The following is a 22,020-nucleotide window of genomic DNA, read 5'->3' as shown; positions in this document are numbered from 1 at the left end:
CTAATTAAAACCTATGTTCCCTCGTGGCTGTCCCTTCAACTAAGGTTAACAGCTACACCATATTCACTGTGTCCATACCCCTCATAATCTTGTACACTTAAAACAGATCACCCTGTGAAGAAGCCATGCTGATTATCCCTGATCAAGCCTTGCCTCTCAAAGTGGAGATGGATGCTCTTCTTCAGAATTTTCTCAAATCATTTCCCTATCACTGGCCTGAGATTTACTGGTCAGTAGTTCTCAAGCTTATTTCTACAACCCTTTTGTTAGTTGTTCTCATTAGCTGTTCTGCAGTCCTCTGGCACTTTCCCATGGCTAGAGAGGAATTAAAACTTTGGGCCAGTGCCCCTGCAATCTCCTCCCTTGTCTCCCACAGTAACCTGGGATACGATTCATTGGGGCCTGGAGATTTGTTCACCTTTATGCCTGCCAACACCTTTAATACATTTTACTTCCCTTTATCAATTTGTTCAAGCACCTCAGTCTCTCCCCCGGGTTCTGTTCCTGCATCTTCATTCTCTTGCATGAAGACAGATGTAAAGTATTGATTCAACACTCTACCAATGTTCTCTGGCTCCACCCATAGAATGCCCCTTTGGTCCCTAATGGCCCAACCCTTTCCCTGGTTATCCTTTTCCCATTGATATAGTTAGAAAATATCTTGGGATGTTCCCTACTTTTACCAGCAATATCTTTCTTATATCTCCTCTTTCTTTTCCTAATTGCTTTCTTAAGATCCATTTTGCACCTTCTGTACTCCACTAATGCCTTTGCTGATTTGTTCCCCTTGTACCTGCTAAAAGCCTCTATTTGCTTCTCATCATATCCTGAATATCTCTGGTCATCCATGGTTCTCTGGATTTGTTACTCCTTCCGATCACCCTACAGGGAACATATTGGACTTGAACCCTCCCCAATTTCTCTTTGAATGTCTCCCACTGCTTTTCTGTGGATTTTCTCACTAGTAGCTTTTCCCAGTCTGGATCCTGCCTTCTATTACTAAAATCCACTCTCCAATCCAAAATTTCTTTTGTAACTTGTCTATTTCTTTGTCCATAATAAGATTAAATTGTGCCATGTTGTGATTGTTATCACTAAAGTACTCTCTCACCACAACCTCAACCTTCTGTCTGGCTTCATTCCCCAGAACCAAGTCCAGAACAGCTCCATCCCTTTTGGCCTGTACACATTTCAAGAAATCTACTCCATTCAAACTCTTAATGCTATGTCTATCCCAGTTAATGTTGGAAAAGTTGAAACCACTGACTATAATTACCCATTTGTTATTCTTAAATGCCTCTGTGAAATATGCACAAATTTGCTCCTTAATTTCACATTGACTCTCAGCGGTCTATAACAAACACTGAGCAATGTAACTGCCCTTTTTTTTTAGTCTTACGCTCTAATCGCAAAACTTAATTCGATGCTCCCTCCAAGATATCATCTCTCCTCATGGCAGTAACTGTCTCCTTAACTAATAATGCAATGCCTCCCTCTCTTTAACATCCGTCCTCTGTCTTGCTTGATGATTCTATATCCTGGAATGTTGAGTTGCCAATCTTGCTCTGCCCTCATCCACATCTCTGTGATGGCTACTATATCGCAATTCTGTGTCAATCATCACCCTTAACTCAGATTGCTTCTTACTTTTCTAAAGTCCACTTGAAACAAGCCTCACTGGTTTAACCATTCCCCTAAACCAATATGTCTTGTGTAGTTTATGAAGATCACTCTCAAAATAAGTTTACAAGAAATGAATGTGAAGTAAATATAAAGTTTTCCTGATTTGTAAGTAGTTGTCTGAGCTCTTCAGTATGGTTATGGGTTTCTGAGAATGTCGTATGGGTGATTGGCTGAAAAAGAACCAAAACATAAAAACTGGATAAATTCAACAACTCTAGCAGCATTTGTGGAGAAAGAAAAATAATTAATGTTTTGAGTCCAGTATGATTCTTCAGAACTTCTTGAGAAGAAGAGTCATATCAAACTCGAAAAATTAGCTGTTTCTCTCTCCACAAATGCTGCCGGACCTGCTGCATTTCTCTACATTTTCTATTTTTATTTCAGATCTCCATCATCCACAGAATGTTTGCTTTTATTTGAAGAAAAGATCCAAATTTTTGTTTTCTCATTTCTTGGCAAAGTGTAGCAGTACAGAAAAAATATTGCAAGCAAGATATTCTGTACAAAGATTTATATAATAATTTATTCTAAAATTTATATTTTTACATTACGGAAGTGAAAGCCAAAATGTAATTTTAAAAATTGTCTATTTTTGTGTTTATCTTCCCAGACTTTCCAAAACCCCTAAATATATTCTTCTAGAAAATGTCAAAGGATTTGAAACATCTGTTGTGAGGTATGCATTTGTTGCATGAAATAGGCTGCTTAACTTCATACTATAAGATTTTTCTGCCAGTAATGATGTGAAGAGATTGTGTGATGTTGATTTTTACATCTGTGTATTTATGATATATTCTGGATTAAAATCCTATTGTGGATTAATGTCATATTACAGCATACAGATCACTAGCTATTTGATTCCCAATTAGAAGTGTGTTTAAAAGAGTACTCAAGGATGATGTACTGCAATGATACAAAGTATTTAATACCAGAATACAACTGAGAGTTATATTATTTTATCCAACATACATGATCTATTCATTGGTAATAACTATCACTATCACTACTGTTGCTCAAACTGGTGGGACTAAATGCAATAAGTCTCTGAAGGTTTGCATACTGGAATCCTAAAAGAGTGGCCACAGAGATGATAGATAATCAGTTGTAATTTCCCAAAAAATCATTGGATCCTGGAAAAGTACTACAGAATTGGAAAGCATTTCATGTGACACCCCTATTCAAGAAGCAGGGTGCAAAAAGTGGCTAACTATAGGCTGATAGCCAAATGGCTATTGTGAGAAAAGTATTGGAAACAGTTTGTAAGGAAGCAATAACAGAACATTTGGAAAATCATAATCTGAGCAAGCAGAGTCAGCATGGCTGATGAAAGGGAAATTTTGTCTGACTAATTTAGCAGTTTTTTGAGGAAGTCTCAACCACGGTGAATAGAGGGGAACTAGTACGAAAACAACAAATGCTGGAGATCACAGCGGGTTAGACAGCATCCATGGAGAGTGTGAAAGCTAACATTTTGGGTCTAGATGACTCTTCATCAGAGCTTCATCAGAACCAGTAGGTGTGTTATATTTGGACTTCCAGAAGTTGTTTGACAAAGTATCTCACACCAGTTAAGTCATAAGATAAACGACCATTGTGTTGGAGGTAGTATATTGGCATTGATAGAAAATTGGATAATGGGCTGGAATCAATGAGTGGTGATGAGGGATTTTTTTTCAGGTTGGTGACCTGTGACCAATGGAGTTCCATAGAAATCAGTGCTGTTACCACAACTGTTTGCAATATATATTAATGACTTGGAGAAAAGAAACAAAGGGACTGTAGCCAAATTTGCGGATGACACAAAAAAGATGGAACAGCAAGTTGTGCAAAGCATACAAAGTTTACAGAGAGATATTGATCAGTTAAGTAAGTGGGCAAAAACTTGGCAAATGGAATATAATGTTGGAAAATTTTACATTTTGGAAGGGAGAACGAAAGAACAGAATATGAATTGAATGGAGAAAAATTTCAGAAAGCTGCAACACAAAAGGACTTTGGGTACTTGTCTTTTTCCACAGAAAATACAGACATAGAAGCTAGGGAAGTGATGGGAATAAATATTGATGTCTTGAAAATAGTCCACATTACAGAGGAGGAGGTGCTGGAGATTTTAAAGAAGCATAAAGGTAAATGAATCTCTGGGATCTGCTCAAGTCAATGTTCTAGAGTTCAACCAGATATCAGCACTTCCTCATAAAACTCAGGGTGGGGTGGTAGTGCTGCTGTGACTTGTGTGGGTTAACACTGATATCTAAATGGAGTGAAAAGATGAGTTATGACCTTTTGCGTGTGCCCCTTTCATGAAGGAGCTGTTGTTTACATCTAGCATTGTGCTTTGTCTTTATTTTGGCTTTTTTAATCAATGTGGCAAGTTGGTTAGTGAACAGGTAAACTAATTGACTTAAAGCATTTTGTAGTTCAGGAGAGGATTGATGTTAGGTTTGGTTAAAAAAAAACTCTATTGGAATTTCCATTGTATTGCATGAAATGTTGGTTTTGCCTCTCACATCCATTGATAAAACTGTTGACTTCAGTGTGATATGAAATCACAGCAACAAATCAAGCCAGCACTACACCCTGCTTTTGTCAGTTTCCTGGTGAGAGGGTTGGAAAGAAAGACTTGCATTTATACAGTGATTTTGTCCCAAAATATTTTCCACCAAGATAATTAGCTTTGAAGTACTGTTACTGTGTTGTCCCAGTCCATCTGTTCTTCAATAGCCAGGGAGGTACTAATTTATCTCTTGTTCCATTTTAGAAAACAAAGGCCTGGGGACTGTCGACGGGTGAATCTGAAGTCAGTGGTGGGCAAATTGTTGGAGAGGATTGTGAAAGACAGGATGAACATGCATTTGTGAGGAAAGGGCTAATTACAGATAGTCACATGACATTGCGTGTGGAAAATCATAGTCTTATAAGCCAAAATTCACATGTTTCCATAGCCCCGAATTGTGCAACTGCCACTGAACCAATAGTGTTAGCCATCCATTGGCCTTCAATTTCCCTCAGACTGTTTATGAATTTTTGTACTAGAAGTTGCAATTATTGAATAACTCAGGAGCCTAAGCAATGCCATCAGGACTAATGAGCATCACTGGGGCTGCATCATGAGGTGGAGGGTGCATTGATGAAAAGAAAGTGAGATGAAGAGGCACCTGGGCTAGGCAGGCAAGTCCTAGTGGTGGGCTGTGGATTAGGAAGAATCATTGGGGTAGATATTCACAATATGGCACACCTAAGTGCACTAGAAACTACATATATTAATATATAAGATCCTGCTCTTTGCAGACGGAAAGAACATGTACACACTTTGTGCTTGTATCAGTGCAATGTAAAGTCTTATTTTCTAGTTCATTTCTCAGGGGAATGCCTTCACCAATTGGAGGCAATTTGCCTGGTTTAACTTTAAACAAACTTTGCAGTTAAATGTAATCATCTAACCAGTACAATCTTCATGGCAATGCCTCTACCATTCAGAGGCCACTTGCCAACCAATCAGTGCTGTCTTATTCATATAAAAACAATTTGTCTCCTTTTACATTATTATTTCTTGTGAGCTACTCTGATGAGTACAAGACAAGCAGTAACAAAATGTATCTTTTCACAACAATGCTACCAAAACACTAGTCTCTTGATTAGTTGGAATCTACAATGCTGAGTAGATGGAAGAGAAGTCACATTTGCCCTTGAGAGCTACCAATATGCACAGGGGAGGAAGATTTATTTCTGCTTGGGTACAGTGAAATAGAGTGGATGACCACCCTCATGTTCACCCTTTTGATTTGTCTGCCTGATTTGCCTACAGCTAAGTGTATTTGCAAGCTCCCACTGTGAAGAGAATTTGCTGTGACAAACCCGTACATGCATTTAGTAGTCCACCCATTCCACCTTCTCACTCAATGTGTACTTTTCTTATAAGTCCCCAACTGTTCTTTCCTCCCTTTTCTTTGAGCCTCTTTTCCTCCCTCTGTCCTTCTCTATCTCAGCTTGCTGTCAATATTCATCTTGTCCTTGCACTTATCACTCAGTTATCCACTCGATAAGATTTAGATTTATTGTCAGATGTACATAAAAATATGGTGAAAAGTGTTTTTTTTTCACTTGTTAATTGCAAAGTGTCGCCATGCTGTGATGCCATCTTGAAACACTGAATATAATAAAAGATTTTACTACAATACAGTTCACCTTTCTCTCTTCTGCTTGTTCCTCCACTGCTGTTCCTCCAGTCACTGCTTGATATTGGCCATGGTCTCTGAAACTGTAACAGGCTCTGGGTCTCAGTTACAAGCCTCCGCAGCTGCCTATCATGGAACCACTACATCAGAGTTGGAGCCAACTCCTTCCCTTTGTCCCCTCCACCATAACATCGACCTAGATTTTTCTCAACCTCAACCCTGTGACTTTACTCATGCTTAATACTGTTCTTGAGTTTGATTCCTCTTGCCTTGAGGATTCAACTAGCTAATAGTTATTAATATAACTGTAAGATTGTGATATGATTTCTTGTCCTAGCACAGATGAAATGCAGGACAGACTGCATTAGAGTTGAAAAACACAAAGTGCACATTCTTGGTATAATCTCCAAACTGCTTCAAAAGTGCTGAAACTGAGAGCATTTTATTTGTAGTTTTAAAAAGTTACACATATATGTGATATGTCAATACTGTACTAGTTTGGGAATTCAGTAACATTTGTGTAACGAGAGCAAGTAGGTGTTCGGAGGAGATATATTTTGTCACTGAAGTACGTGAACAGGGTTTGGTTTAACGTTCTTCTGCATTTTTGGTGATTTATGTATAGATTATAAAAGGTGATGGGGCATATAATCAGGATAAAATTGAATTTATACACTAGTGTGCCTGTGTTTTATTTGATAAATGGCAGACGTTTTGGCTACAAATCTACCACATCTGGTTTGGGACCAAAGTTCAATGTGTTTCTAAAATGCATGGACAATACCTTTCACATTAGGCAGTCCAAACACAGTGTAGTGTTTTTGTGTATAACTCAATGAAAATGTGTACAACAGTACAAAAGACAAATAGCATAATGTTTACCCAAATGCTCATTTTTCCTATGCTGCATTTAAGAATAAAGGGATATTTTTATATCATTAGGAAAAAATCAGCAGCTCTTTTAAATTTTGGCAATTCAGTGTGATTTCTTCATCCCACACCCTCCCCTTCCAGAGCTCTTGTCGATTCACCACTCTGTGATAAAACCTCAGTTCTGGTTCCTTTTCCAAGAAACATATAATTTATATGTTCTATGTTCTTTATGTTTTATGTTCTAACAAGAAGCATTTTAATTGTCAGTGCATCTTGTGACTGTTCAATTGATTTCTCAGTAGTTGCTGAAGTTGACTTTAATAACTATGTGTTTCTAATAACAGTCAATTACTTCTAAGTTTTCTCTGTATTTCAAATTGTAGGCCTTGCTTTCTTGGCAAATATTTCTATTGGATACATTGGCTTTTGGAGTTTCCTATTCCCAGTTTTGTTTCTGCAGATTTTACTGCACAGTTAATATCAGTAGCTGGTTAATATCAGCAGCTGGTTTTAATCTATGCTCTGAATGCTGCAGACTAAAAGTAAACAGAAATAGTGTGACCTATCTGGACTCTTCCATGGCTGGACTGTTCTTAACTCTGTGGTATGCTTGGTGCTAGTGCAGGCAAAGTTGAACAATATTCATCTTGTATCTTAGTGAAAAAGTCACTAAAAGATATATGGTCTTTAAAATGTTAAATCTCAAAAGTTCGAATGCAGACTGTGAACAAGCTAAAATAATTTTCATCTTATGAAAAATTTGCAATCATTTCAGTTCTTGTTATGTTAATGGTAAAGAGGACTAAAAGAGTACAAAAACTTTTTAATCTTTTTTTTAAAATAAGAATGGTCTGTTAAGTTTGATTTCTCCCCTATCCATCTTTTCATTTCTTAAATCATTAAAGACTCAGATAATTCATAGCTCGAATATATTCTACAGCTGATGATTACTGTTGAAAATACACATCAAGCTTTTCAATTTTAACTAGGTTTGTATTTTTTAAATAAATTTGAGTTGCAGTTAGTTTGATTCTTTGATGTATTCTAAACATTTAACTGCAGTTGAAATATGCAACAATATGATAAGTATTTTCGATGTATTTCTAAACAGAGATAAATTAATACAAACGTTGGACAGCTGCAGATATATTTACCAGGAATTCCTTCTATCACCAACCTTGGTATGTAGACAAGCCAATTAATTGGATGGAATTTGATCCTTTATTTAAAAATTAATTTCAACAGTTAAAAGAACGCTTTCTATTTTCTTTTCCAAGATGACATTCTAATGTAAGCAAAAGAAACATTTGCGGATTGCCAGATAAGCTTGGTTGATTCAATAAGTTATAGATGTACCCATTTTTCGGTATGAACTTTGTACTTCCATTGAAGCAACTCGACCTCTGGGAGTACATGTGGGGAATTTGAGTATGTGGGTGGCACCTAATTTTCTAACAATATGAATGAGACGTTGTGCACCCATACAGGACTCAAATTCAGATCATATACTCCTCCGTTATAATGCCTTGGCTTTATCTCTACTTAATTTGATCATCAATATTATATATCATGTGATGGACTCGAGGGCATTGAAGTGCTCTGTCATATTTCCTGGTGATTATTATAAAGTATATAAATGTACAATATACTTTTTATAAGAAGCTTTTTTTTTAAAAGAAACTAATCCACCAATTTTCATCTTAGGCAAATTTAAGTGTAGAAATATTTGTCCAGTGTTGGAAAATCTAAAAGAAAATTGCCAGTTATTTGACCAACTTGTATTACCAGCTTGACAAAATATTTATAGATGTATTTCAGTACAAATTCCACCAAAGTGAGAAAATATTAAAGTAACCTGCATTGTGTTTCTTGCTGATTTGTTTTTGTTTGGAGAATAATTGCTGACAGAAGCCTATTCCTCTAGTTAGATAGCAAAGGTTTTGCTATAAAAGTATTCAAAGGGCTTGTCAAAACAAAAACAGTAGTGTTTCTGCCTTCCAAATCTACTTGTTAATTATTTGTAATTGTTGCACAACTGAATTCTGATTTATTAATTTTCATCTATTGCTGAAAATTATTCTATTGCAATCATGTATAGTTTGGTCAATCTGCCTGTGGATGAGGGAAACAATTTAGAAGACAGGGGAAAGCAGGAACAGCTTGGAGAAGAGGGGAGAGGAGGGCATTGAGCAGGAGATCATATCCTTAGTGTGTCTTCTGGGAAACCTCCTCTAGACCCCTCCAATGCTAGCGGATCCTTACTTAGGCATGGACACCAAAACTGCTCACTATATTCCAAATGTGATGTGTCAAGAGCCTTTCGCAGCCTCAGCAGTATATCTCTGCTATTCCATTCTCGCCCTCTTGAAATGAATACTTGCACTGCAATTTCCTTCCTAATTGCCAAATGAACCTGCAAACCAACGTTAAGAGAATCCTGAACTGGGACTATAAGTCTTCCTGTGATTCAGATTTATGAGCCTTTCCCCATTTAGAAAATAGTCTATTCTTCCTACCAAAGTGTGGCAGTGCCAATGTTGGACTGGGGTGGACAAAGTCATAAGTCACATGACACAAGACCATAGTCCAAGAGTAGTTGTTTGAAACCACAAACTTTCAGAGTACTACTCCTTCAGGTGACTTGGAAAGAAGTGCACATGCACAATATATAGGCAGAGATAAAGATAATCCCAAGTGATTAAGCGTGTCAATAGATAAGTGCAAATAGCTTGAGTAAGTGTTGACAGGCTGAATAACAAGTGATCAAAAGTGCCAAATGGTGTGAGTAAAGTGTCAATAGCTGAATAACCGTGAGGGGATGACTTATGAACTGATAAATTAAGATGGAGAAATAATTATAAATAATCAAAAATAAGATGATGCTAAAGACAAACCAAATGGCTGGATACCTACTCATGTTATTCCAGCCATTTGGTTTGTTAGCAGGGAGAGTCCAGGAGCAGAGGGCATAATCTCAGGGGTCACACATTTAAGACAGAAATGAGGAGGAATTCCTTCTCTCAAATGGGAAGTGAATATTTTATCACCAGGGGTTGTTGAGGTTGGGTGATTGAGTGAGTATATTCAAGAGTGACATAGATTTTATTCAGTAAAGGAATAACAATTATGGGGTAAATGCAGGAAAGTAGGGTTGAGGATTATTAGATTAGCCATGATCCCATTGAATGGCAGAACAGACTCAGTGGTCTGAATGGTCTATGTCTTATGGTCTTAACTTCGAGATGGCCAACCTGTAACTACCACCTTCATGCCAGCTCATGACTACAGTTTCCAGACAGCAGTATTTTCCATACAGAAAAACTTTTTAAGTTCTTTCATGGAATGTGGGCACCTGCTGGTTGGCTACCATTCATTTATTCATTTCTGGAGAAGGTGGTTGAAAAGTGTTGCGCTGGAAAAGCACAGCAGGTCAGGCAGCATCAGAGGATTGGAGAATGACTTAAGCCCTTCATCAAGAACGTGAAAGTGGTGGTGAGGTACCTTCTTAAATTGCTCAGTCCTTGGGTAGGGTAGGGGTAGCAACAGTGATATTATGAGTGAGTTTCAGAATTTTAACCCAGCAACAGTGAAAGAAAAGTGATATATTTTAATTTTTATATAATATTATTAATAACAGATGAATGATTTTTTTGTTTATTTTGTGCTCTGTTCAAAAATATTTTCTTGATGCTACTTTGCTGCTAATATGCAAACCATCAGAATTTATCTTTCTTAGCGCTTGCTTTGTTTTTTTTTAAAAGATTTAATTCTAATGCATCTGATTCCATATTCCTTTTGAATTTTATTGAGGCTAACAAGTATTTTAACTTTAGTTGGGCTTCCCAAACTCGAGGCTGCGATATTTCCTTCTTGCAAAGCGCCAACCTGATACCTTCTGCTTCCAAACTTCTTATCAGGTGAGTTTTATCGTGGGCTCATGGTAAAGAACATCAGAAAAATATCAGGTTTATTGCATTCTGCTTCATGGAATCTCTTCAGTCATTTTAGTGAAGAGGTAGCAATCAGATGATGGGGTAAAATATGTCTTTCTGAGCTGCAATGTCAAAATCTAGAGAAATTTCTCATGGTTTCAGTCTGAGCTGTTTATATAATCTACAACCAGAGATTTATCTATCATTTACAGTAATGTAATTGACACACTAAAGCCAGCTTTTGCTTTGAGTCCAGTTACATTACCAAAAAAATTGGAATCTTTTTCAGCTTGAATCCAGCTTAAAGATATCACCAAATTTATGAAGAACATTTGGATATCTAATGTGACAGACTGCTTACTTATTGAACACACTTCATTTGTAAAGCTGCCGTGACCTAATCTTGGTTTCACTTGGACTTAGTGTAATTTGTTGGTGCTCTTAGTTACCATAATGTTTAATATCTCAGTCTAGTGCTATTTTCAGTGGGCAAAAAGAACAGGGATGTAATCTAGAGGAAACTGTTGTACAAGGAAGATTGGGGATGTTCACAGGAACAAGCAGAGTTTATTCAAGTAATAGTACAAGCTGATATTCATCATTTAAATTTGTAGAGGTTGAACTTCTTTGAAATTATCCCTTGAGGCACACAGCAAATATGAACTTCAATTTAAAAAAGATTTCAAATGCATACTTAGTTCATTCCAAGTGTTTTTCTTGATAAAGTTTTTAATATCATATGCTTTTGAATTATTCATGAATGTTTAGCATTTTATGTTGCAAGTAATTCAATCTAGTATGATCTTATTAAAATTTTTATCTATAATTTCAGATAATAGAACGTTTCCCAGACCATGATGTTACAGATTCAAGATTTACTGATGATTCCAATTGTGATCAGATAGTAACCACAGGTGATAATAAAGGCGAACACAAGAACTCGGGATATTGTGCTGGGACTGACAAAAGTGAAGCCAATATGACTCGACTTTACAAATTAGAGACACCAGAACACCTGAAAAAGAAGCAATTCCAGAACAACAATTTATCAATCCAAATGATCCAAGAATTCTTGGAGGAGGAATTGAAGGATCCAAGCTCATACTTCATACCCCCAAAGACGTTACTGCGTTATGCTTTAGTACTTGACATAGTTGGACCATCTTGTAGACGATCAGTGTGTTTCACTAAAGGGTAGGCCTCTTTCATTCCTTTTTGAAACTGCTTTTTAATCTTTCAGATTAAGTATTCATTTAGTCAGAAAATATTCACATGAAATGGCTGAGTGATATCTTTGAAATATATGCCCTTCACTGGATCTGAGTAATATCTTTGAAATATATGCCCCTAACTGGGTCTGACATGATCGTTTAAATTCATGCCCAGAATGTTTTTACTTGTGGATCAGAATGTTAACTTTTTTCGACCTTGATGAAATATTAATGATGACATCATGTAAATTTCAACAGTTATCATTGTCATAGCAATATTACATCCATATTATATCAACTTGTTAGAATTAGAACAAAGAACAAGACAGCACAGGAGCAGTCCTTTGGCCAAACAAGCATGTGTCCCAAAATCCAGTCCTTATTTACACCTGGTATTTATGGCCTGCACATGATTTCTATCCCTCTGTTCACCTCCCTTTTATGCATCAATCAATTTAGGCCTTAAACGTCGCTAACCTGTCTTCTTCCACCACTTCCATTGGCAGTGCATTCAGGCACCTATCACCCTCTGTGTGAAAATATTGTTCCCCACATTTTTCGCCTAAATTTTCCCTCTCCACCTTGAATCTGTGCCCTCTAGTAGTTGATTTTTCCATCCTGGGAAAAAAGCCTCTGACTATCCAGCCTGTCAATGTATCTCATAATGTTGTAGACTTCTTTCAGGTTACTCCTCAGCCTCTGTCTTTCCAGCGAAAACAGTCTAAGTTTATCCAACCTCTTGATACCTAAAACCCTCCAAACCAGGCAGTATCCTGATAAACCTTCTCTGCACCCTCGCAGAAGCAACTACATCCTTCTTATAGTGTGATGACCAGAATTGCATGCAATATTCCAAATGTGGGCTAACTAAAGTTTTGTACAGTTGTAACATAACTTGACAACCTTTATATTCGATGCCCTGGCCAACATATGCCATCTTGACCACCTTATTCACAAGAGTTGCCACTTTCAGGGATCTGGACCTATACGCCCACATCCCTGTATAAGTCAGTGCTCTGAAGGGTTCTGCCATTTATTGTATAATTCGCACCTGAATTTGATTTTCTTACATTTTATCCAGATTAAACTCCATCTGCCACATCTCTGTGCAAATCTGTAATCTGTCAGTATCCTGCTGTGCCCTTTCACAATCCTCCTCACTATCTGCCACTCAAATAATTTTAGTGTTATCCACAAACCTACTAATCAGACCACCTATGCTTTCCTCCAGATCATTTATATTTATTATAAACAACAAATAACGCAGCACTGATTCCAGCAGAACACCACTAATTACTGATTTCCATTCTGAAAAGCTCCCTTCTACCTCTACTGTGTCTTCTATAACTATGCCAGTTCTAAGTCCATCCACCTAGCACACCCTGGATCCCATAAGACTCTACCTTTTGTACTAGCCTTCCATGAAGTACCTTAACAAATGCTTTAGTAAAAGTCCATGTAGAGAAAATCCACTACACTTCCTTCAATAATCATTCTTGTCACCTCCTCAAACTCAATTAAATCGGTGAATATGACCTTCTCCCCGCAAATCCATGTTGCCTATCACTAACAAGTCCATTCACTTCCAAATGTGAATAAATCCTATCTTTCAATATCTTCTCCAACAACTTCCCCATCACTGACATCAAGCTCACCAGTCTGTACTTACCTGGATTATCTCTGTTTCCCTTCTTAAACAAAGGAACAACATTTGCCATTTTCCAGTCCTCTGAAACCTCACCTGAGGCCAAAGAAGATGCAAAGATGTCTGTTAAGGCCCCAGTTATTTCCTCTCTTGCCTCCCACAATATCCTGGGATAGATCCCATCTGGCCCCGGACACTTGTCTGCCTTAATGCATTTCAAGATATTCAATACTTCCTTCTACATTGATTTGCCTGAGAGTATTCACACACCTTTCCCAACTTCAACTTCCATGGCAGTGCCTTGGCCAGTCAGAATTCCCTTGCAAACCAATCAATACCCCGTTTCTTTTTTTCTATTCATTCATGGGATGAGGGCATTGTTAGCTAGGCTAGCATTTATTGCCTATCCCTAATTGTGCAGAGGGCAGATCAAGAGTCAACCACATTGCTGTGGGTCTGGAATTATATAGAGCAGACCAGGTAAGGCTTTCTTTCCCTTAAGGACATTTGTGAACCAGATGGGTTTTTCCAATAATCAGCAATGGATTCGCGGTCATCATTAAAATTTTAATTCCACACTTTTTAAATTGAATTCAAATTCCACTATCTGCCATGGCAGGATTCAAGCCCGGGTCCCCAGAACGTTATCTAAGTATGTCTGAATTAACAGTTCAGTGATAATACTATGAGGTCATCACCTCTCATGCAGTATAAATTGTTGTTCCCTTTCAGATTTGATATCACTGCTTTACCCTGATGAATGCAAGATGAAAAGCTTCAACCGCATGCATCTTTTCAGTAATACTCAAATTATTAAGTAGTATATTGTGATATTGCATATCGATTGTCAAAACCAAGTTCTGAGGTGGTAGCATAGTGCTAGTAATCCAGAGATCCAGCCTAATGATATCATTATTGTGGTTTCATTTTTCACCATGGCAGATAGTTAAATTAGAATTCAATAAAAAGTCTGGAATTATGGTGAATATTGTCAATTGTTGTAAACGTCCACCTGCTTCACTAATATTCTTTAGGAAAGGAAATCTGCCGTACTGACCTGGTTTGAACGACATGTGACTTCAGACCCACAGCAGTGTGGTTGACTCTTAATTGCACTCTGAAATGGTCGAGAGAGCCATACAATTCAATGGCAGCTAGGGATGGGCAACAAATGCTCGCCTTGCCAGCAAGGCTCATATCCCATGATCTCAAGCAGAAAAGATAATTATCCACATAACATTTCTAATAGAACTGTGATGCCAATTTGTTATGCTGTAATTATGACCCGAACACTTATTGTTTTCATATAAGTAGTATTGAAATAGAAGAGTACAGCACAGGATATTCTCGCCATTTGTTGAATTCAACCTATATTTTTATTATCAGCTGATGCTTAGTCTTGACCTTGATCCCAATGCATTATAACACTCCACAAGGCGATTATTATTCTTTCACAGAAAATAGGAACATTCAGCTCTTTAAGCCTGCTCCTTGGGCATTGTTGTCTTGTAATTCATTTGTGGTGCTCTTGGTGTGAACTAGTTATTGCCAAGAAGCCTATCTAAACCTTCAAGAGAGGAAAAGGAAATATTTTTGTAATCTTTCACTCCTGTCAACTGTGAAGACATTATTGTCATTCTCGATGAGTGTGATTCTCAACAAATTAATTAATTTAGTGTGCTAAAATCAAGAAACAATTCCAGAATATAAATAAAATTAAAATTCTCAAATTTACTTCACTTGATTTCTCACTAATATTTTGAATGTCCTCTGATATTTCAAACATTAAAAGACTTTCTGCCTATTACTGAACTGTCCTCTTTAATCTTTTGGGAATTGCCCAGCTATTTTCTTTTGTGTAAGTGCTCAAATGGCCAGAATTAAGGGAATGCAGAATTCATAGAGGTTTTTCGGGTTGGAAGTGATTATGGCGATGAGGAAGGATGGTGCTTTGGAGAAATTTAAACATAAGGAAAAGAATTTATAATTTGACCAGGATAGATCAGTGAAATCAGGTGATGAGTGAAGGGGACTTGGTTCTGAAATGGACGGCAAAGTTTTACCTGAGCATATATACATGGAGGGTGTAAGATGAGATACCAACAAGATCAATTTTTTCTGAGCATTTTGTAAGGTCAATATCATTAAGTATCTGTACAGAGACATTAATTTTAACATAAGATTCTCTAATACTATGGTGATGCTCAGGAATTAGCTTGTTTAAGATTTGATTTAAATTAGCAAACTGACTTGCATTGTGACTACTGACTATTACCTTGTCATGAATTGTAACGTGGGTCACAAGTAAAACTATCAGCCTGATTGAATTTTGGAATTGTCCTGATTGACCTTATAGAAAATATACGTATGCATCATTATGCTTTATCACAAACAACAGCAATTGCATTTTTGTTTTAAACATTCAAACACCAATGTTTTGAAAGTTCACTTTTAGTTGCAATAATTAATTAGTTCTGTTTTCTAATACAGATATGGCCATTACGTTGAAGGTACTGGTTCTGTGTTGAAGACCGCACCAGATGTTGAGGTATGCTATTGCCAACCATAGGAACTTATAGTTGACTTTTTTAAAGCCACAAATTAAACCTGAGAGTTGCTAGAATATGTGCAGTGTGTCTGTTGAAATGCTTGACAGTAATTTGTTTGGTAGAATTAAATCTCAATAGATGCCAAATGATTTTGAGTTAATTGATTTACCTATTTTATAGTGCGATCAGAAATTCTTTAAATAATTAGAATTTGACTTAGATTTATTGTCACGTACTCACATGAGTGCAGTGAAAAGTTGACTAAGTTGCCACTTATGGCGCCATCTTAGGTACAAAGGTACCGAGGTATAAAATCTAAGGAATAAATTAGAAAAATAAAGAAATAAAAAGTTCAGCATTCAGTGGTCTTTCAATAGACCACACTGTGCCTCGCCTCCTGTCCAAGCTGGGCTTTGCCTCCAGATAATGCTGGGCCTCACCTCTAGATCATGCTGGGCCTCACCTCTAGATCATGCTGTGCTTCACCTCCAGTCCATGCTGGGCCTCGCCTCGAGTCCATGCTGGGTCTAGCCTCCAGTCCACGCTGGGTCTTGCCTCCAGATCGTGCTGGCCTTAGCCTGGGACTATCTGCTGTCACTGCCGCAGATGCTGAGCGAGCTCACTCTCTACCGCACTGGGCTCACTCACCCATTGATGGCTTGACTTTAATCCGCTGGGCTTACTCTCCTCTGCACTGATGTCCTTCATGCTGCTCAAATTTGCTTCCACAAAACGTAAGTAGATTAAACTCAGAAAAAAAATAGAAGAACAATGAAAAAACTGAAATAATGGGCGTGTGTGCACAGTACAACTAAACTGAATCTTTGGATTTAAGAATGCTAAGATGGGATACTTACAATGGGACTTAATTACAATGCAACATCATAATTTAGGCTTCAGGGGACTGAGCAAATTGAAAGGTATTGTTGTGCATGTAGGCCAAATACTAGGTATATCAGAAGTGGGCAGTACTTTGCCAAAACCCAAGTTACATGTATAATGACTTTCATATATCAAGATCTGTTACAATTGCAACTGGATAACTGTACTGTAGTTATAAATCTGAATTAATACTGAACAGATTCAAAAATATTAGCACGTTTTATTTATTTGGCAGTCGTTATTACTTTTTTTTTCCCCTTGAAAACAAAACAAATTTCAAAGATAGTGTGATGTGTCTTGTTTAAAAATATTTCTGACCACAATAATCCATGTTTGTGCATGAAAACAACTACCAGTAGATCAAATTGTTTTCTTTGGATCCAGATTTCTCGAACACTTCCAAATAACTAGGATATGGGTTGGGAAGTGTCATGGCCCATGTTTGGTCTAGAACCATTGCATAATCTGATACCTGAGATGAGAAGGTAGCCTGAAGTTAAGAAGAATCTGGCTAGTGTTTAACCTTCTTGCTTACCTACATTGCCTTTGAGTGCAGGTCTTCACTAAGAAAGTCCAGTTGTCAAATTCATGCTTCTGTGTGAAAATATGCTTGAGTAATGTTTGTTGTCAATTTTTATGGATTGTTTTCAGTGTTGCAGTTGATTAAGTAATTCTTGATTTTGTGCAAATCCATGTTTTTCAGTATTTAATTATTTTCTTTTCACTTTTAACAGCTTTCTGAAGTCTTCCAGTCATTTCAGACACTGTCAGATGATGAAAAGTTATCCCAGCTATCAAAACTAAAACTACGATATTTCACTCCGAGGGAAATAGCAAATCTTCATGGATTTCCTCCAGAATTTCGTAAGTAAACAGTTATGTGTTCCTGTGCATTGTCAATTTATGAAATAGAAACTCCTTCAGATTCCTGCTTAAATTTTAATTTAGCTGCTTGGGGTGCATACTTTAGGGTGTCAGGAATTATAGTGGATGGATGATCTGCTTCCTGTCTTGCTATTGTAGAAACAAAATCAGTAACTTGAGAACAAAACAGTGATCTAAGACTGTGACTTTTTTCAACCTTGCTATGGGCAAACACCTGATCTCCAATTTCTCCGCACCAAAATAGAATTATTATTATCTGGCACCAGTACCAGGAAAGTGAAAGTTATTCCATGACGACTTTACAGGCTGGTGCTTGGGTCCCATTGAGTTGCATTATAGAGCAGTAGACAAAGTTTTAAAATAACAAAGTGGAGAGGAAAGAGAGTGCTGCAAGTGAGATCAGGAGATAGTGAAATTCAGAAAAGAATAAATACAGAAATAGTACAGGAACGTTTTAGCAGCATTTTTGATTTTAAAAGATAAGTTTGGTTCTTGAAATGACAAATTAAGTTAGAATGATGAATGTGATGTTAATGACTGAGGTGAACTCAGAAATATTAGAAAAGTATCAACATCAAAGGTACCACATCTGGATACAAAAAGCATTCACAGCAAACTGGATAAAATAAAAGCATAATGAAGCAAATAGATTTGATTGTAATAGTGATCAGAGAAACATATTTGCAAAATGTGGAATGTTAGTATCTATTATTTCAGGATATGTTTAAAAGAATGTGGCAAAATGAAAAAGGAAGTGTGGTGGCCCTAATAATGAAAGATAGGATGAAGTGAGTAAAGAGAAATAATCTTGGCTTAGAAAATCAAAAGGTCGAGTCATTTTGAATATAAGTAAGAAACAGCAGTTTATGGGCCCAGAACATTCTTTGCCATTTATCAGAAAGTTAGAGTTGTATGCAATAAATGTGATATACCAAGTATAGAGGGGATGTTACCTCTCATATGGACTGGGCAAACCAAATTTGCAGCAGGATAGAATGACAGGGTGAGCACAAGATAATTGTTTACAAAAATATGCTGAGGAACTAACTAGGAAACAAGCTGTTTTGGATCAAGTATTGTGGAAACAGAAAGGGTTAATTAGTTGAAATATCTGTAAAGGGCCATCTAGAGACAAATGACCATAACATGAGGAATTTTGTAGTGAGTTTGAATGGAGATTTCATTAAGTGTGAAGCTAAATTCTTAACTCTAAATAAAGCCAACTGGAAAGGGTTTAAGGGGTGAGATGGCTAAGATAGGATTGGCTAAATATGTTGAATAAAATGACAGAAGGCAAGCTAGTATTTTAAAGAGTTAATACATAATTTGCAACAAATAAACATTTAATTTTTTTTATTCATTTATTGGGTCTGGGCTTTGCTGGCTGGTCAGCATTTATTGCCTGTCCTTAGTAGCCCTTGAGAAGATGATGGTGAGCTGCCTTCTTAAATGGCTGCAGTTCACTTCAGTTAATGAATTCAAAACCATTGGAAAAGTAGTCCAAAGCCCAAAAATGTGTTGCTGGAAAAGCGCAGCAGGCCAGGAAGCATCAAAACGTGGTCCAACCATGACTAACAAGTGAAATTAAAGATTATGTTAGTTCAAGGGAGAAAGTTTAAACAGTTGCCAAAAATGTTTTCTAAGACGGAAGATTGGGAGCATTTTATAATTCAGGAAAGGAGGGCTAAGAAGTTGGCAAGGAAAAGCAAAATAGTATTTGAGAGTAGGAGGCCCCTGTGTCTATTCTTCTCTCAACAAGTATACTGTTTTGAATACTGTTGAAGGGGATGGCCTCTCAGGAAATGCAATTGCAGCAGCCAGATCACTGACATCACGATCGACTCTGTTGTACAGCAGGGAGGTTGGAAGTGTAGGTGAGCAGGAGTAATGGGGACTTTATAGTCAAGATTAGAGTGGTGCTAGAAAAGCACAGCAGGTCAGGCAGCATCCAAGGAGCAGGAAAATCGACGTTTTGGGCAGAAGCCCTTCATCAGGATATCTCTGAGCCGGAAGTTCTGAAAAGGGAGAGTGAACAACCAGAGGTTGGGGTCCATATTGGTACTAATAACATAGGCATGAAGGTAGATCCTGTGAAGGGAGGTGAGGTAGTTGGTTAGAAAGTTGAAAGCTGGACCTATAGGGTTGTAATCACAAGATTACTCGCTGTGCTAATGCTACTGAGGCTAGACATATCAAGGTAACACAGTTGAACACATAGCTAAAGGGCTGGTGTAGGGGGGAGTGCTCAGATTAGGATGGCACAGTGCCAGGGACCTGGGTTCGATTCCAGCGTTGGGCAACTGGCTGTATGGAGTTTGCACATGCTCCCTGTGTCTGCGTGGATTTTCTCCCACAATCCAAAGATTGCGTGTCAGGTGAATTGGCCATGCTAAATTGCCTGAAGAAGGGCTAATGCCCGAAACGTCGATTCTCCTGTTCCCTAGATGCTGCCTGACCTGCTGCGCTTCTCCAGCAACACATTTCCATCTCTGATCTCCAGCATCTGCAGACCTCATTTTCTCTTCCGTGCTAAATTGCCCATTGTTTTAGGTACATTAGTCAGAGGTAAATGGGTCTGGGTGGGTTACTCTTCAGAGAGTCAGTGTGGACTTGTTGGGTCGAAGGGCCTGTTTCCATTCTGTAGGGAATGTAATCATATCTGGATCACTAGGATACTTCCAGGGCAGGAGGGACCTGTACAAGAAGACTAGGTTGCACCTGAACTGCAGGAGCAGGGAGGTTTGCTAGTGCTACTCGGCACGGTTTAAATTAGCGTAATGCAGTTGACGAACTGGAGACACTATTTCTAAAGTCCAAACTTCTAAAATGTGTGTTGGCTGTAATGCAATTATATTGCCAACACTTTAAGTGCTGTTTCTAAAGTATGATTTTTCTGTAACATGGGATTGCACAAGAACACAACCATCACATTATATGAGCGCTGTCTGTATGGAAAAGTAGTTGAGAGAAGGGCAGGACCGGCAGTTCAATGCTCCAGGGTTTAGACGTTTCAGGCATGGTAGAGAGGAATGTAAAAGGGTGGGGTAGTTGCATTACTGGAGACTGCAGATGCTGGAGATCAGAGCTGAAAATGTTTTGCTGGAAAAGCGCAGCAGGTCAGGCAGCATCCAAGGAACAGGAGAATTGAAGTTTAGAATTTCACAGATGTACTAAGAGAGGACATCTTGGAGGACTCACCCAGTGAAGCGATATGTTTAGAACTCAGGAATAAGAAAGGTGCAATCATTATGATAGGTCTCCAGCAGGAGATATAGGAACAGATATGTAAGACATAATAGAAAGATGTAAAAGCAACAGGGTTGTTAGCGTGGGCGGTTTAAACTTCTCCAGTATTAACAGGGAGTCTGTAGCACCAGGTGCTTAGATGGAGCAGATTTGTTAGGTCCATTCTGGAGTGTATCTTGAAACGATATATAGATAGTCCACCCAGGGAAGGGGCTTTACTGGACCTTCATTGAGGAACATGCCTGGCCAGTTGATCCAAGTTTCAGTGGAGTAGCATTTTAAGAACAGTGATTGTAATTTCCTAAATTTTAAGATATTTCTGGATAAGACTGATCCCTAGGTGAACTTGCTAAATTGGGGAAAGGCTAATTACAACAGTATTAAACACGAACTAGAGAAAGTAGATTGGGGGCAGTTGATTCTTTTATAAGTTAGTTTATCAGACTTCAGGATCCACATGTTCCTTTGAGGATGAAAGATAAGGGCGGTAAGATTTGGAGAAGACTGGACTTTTTGGGTTAATCAGCATGTCTTAAGCTAGCGAGGTCTTATCTTACAAACTTGATTGAGGTTTTTAAGAAAGTGACAGAGATGAGTGATAAGAATAAGGCAGTGGTGATGAGGGAATCGTCATATTGGCATGGGAAATCATGTCTCACAAACTTGATTGACTTTTTTGAAGAAGTAACAAAGAAGATTGATGAGGGCAGAGCTGTAGATGTGATCTATATGGACTTCAGTAAGGCATTCGACAAGGTTCCCCCTGGGAGACTGGTTAGCAAGGTTAGATCTTGAGGAACACAGGTAGAACTAGCCAGTTGGATACAGAAGTGGCTCAAAGGTAGAAGACAGAGGGTGGTGGTGGAGGGTTGTTTTTCAGACTGGAAGCCTGTGACCAGTGGAGTGCCACAAGGATCAGGTGCTGGGTCCTCTACTTTT

General features: G+C 38.0%; 1 protein-coding gene across 6 annotated transcripts in view; it reads left to right on the top strand.

Moving 5' to 3' along the window:
• trdmt1 (tRNA aspartic acid methyltransferase 1) overlaps positions 1-22,020 on the top strand; it is an 89,939-nt gene that overhangs the window by 53,908 nt on the left and 14,011 nt on the right. For all 6 annotated transcript variants that reach the window (XR_015757230.1, XM_087987361.1, XM_043690382.2 and 3 more), the window contains 6 exons: positions 2,294-2,359; positions 7,843-7,912; positions 10,565-10,648; positions 11,496-11,857; positions 16,010-16,067; positions 17,685-17,814. Coding sequence is in view for 5 of the 6 variants with exons in the window: in XM_087987361.1 (XP_087843487.1) it covers positions 2,294-2,359; positions 7,843-7,912; positions 10,565-10,648; positions 11,496-11,857; positions 16,010-16,067; positions 17,685-17,814 (770 nt within the window). In the remaining variant the exon portion in view is untranslated. The remainder of the gene's footprint in view (positions 1-2,293; positions 2,360-7,842; positions 7,913-10,564; positions 10,649-11,495; positions 11,858-16,009; positions 16,068-17,684; positions 17,815-22,020) is intronic.

Source organism: Chiloscyllium plagiosum, unplaced genomic scaffold (genome assembly GCF_037043375.1).
Source record: "Chiloscyllium plagiosum isolate Xiang-an unplaced genomic scaffold, Cpla_swu_hap1 HiC_scaffold_5, whole genome shotgun sequence".
In the NCBI taxonomy this organism is placed as follows: domain Eukaryota; kingdom Metazoa; phylum Chordata; class Chondrichthyes; order Orectolobiformes; family Hemiscylliidae; genus Chiloscyllium; species Chiloscyllium plagiosum.
The sequence above is the reverse complement of the archived record's forward strand: the minus strand, read 5'-3'. Positions and strand labels throughout refer to the sequence as shown.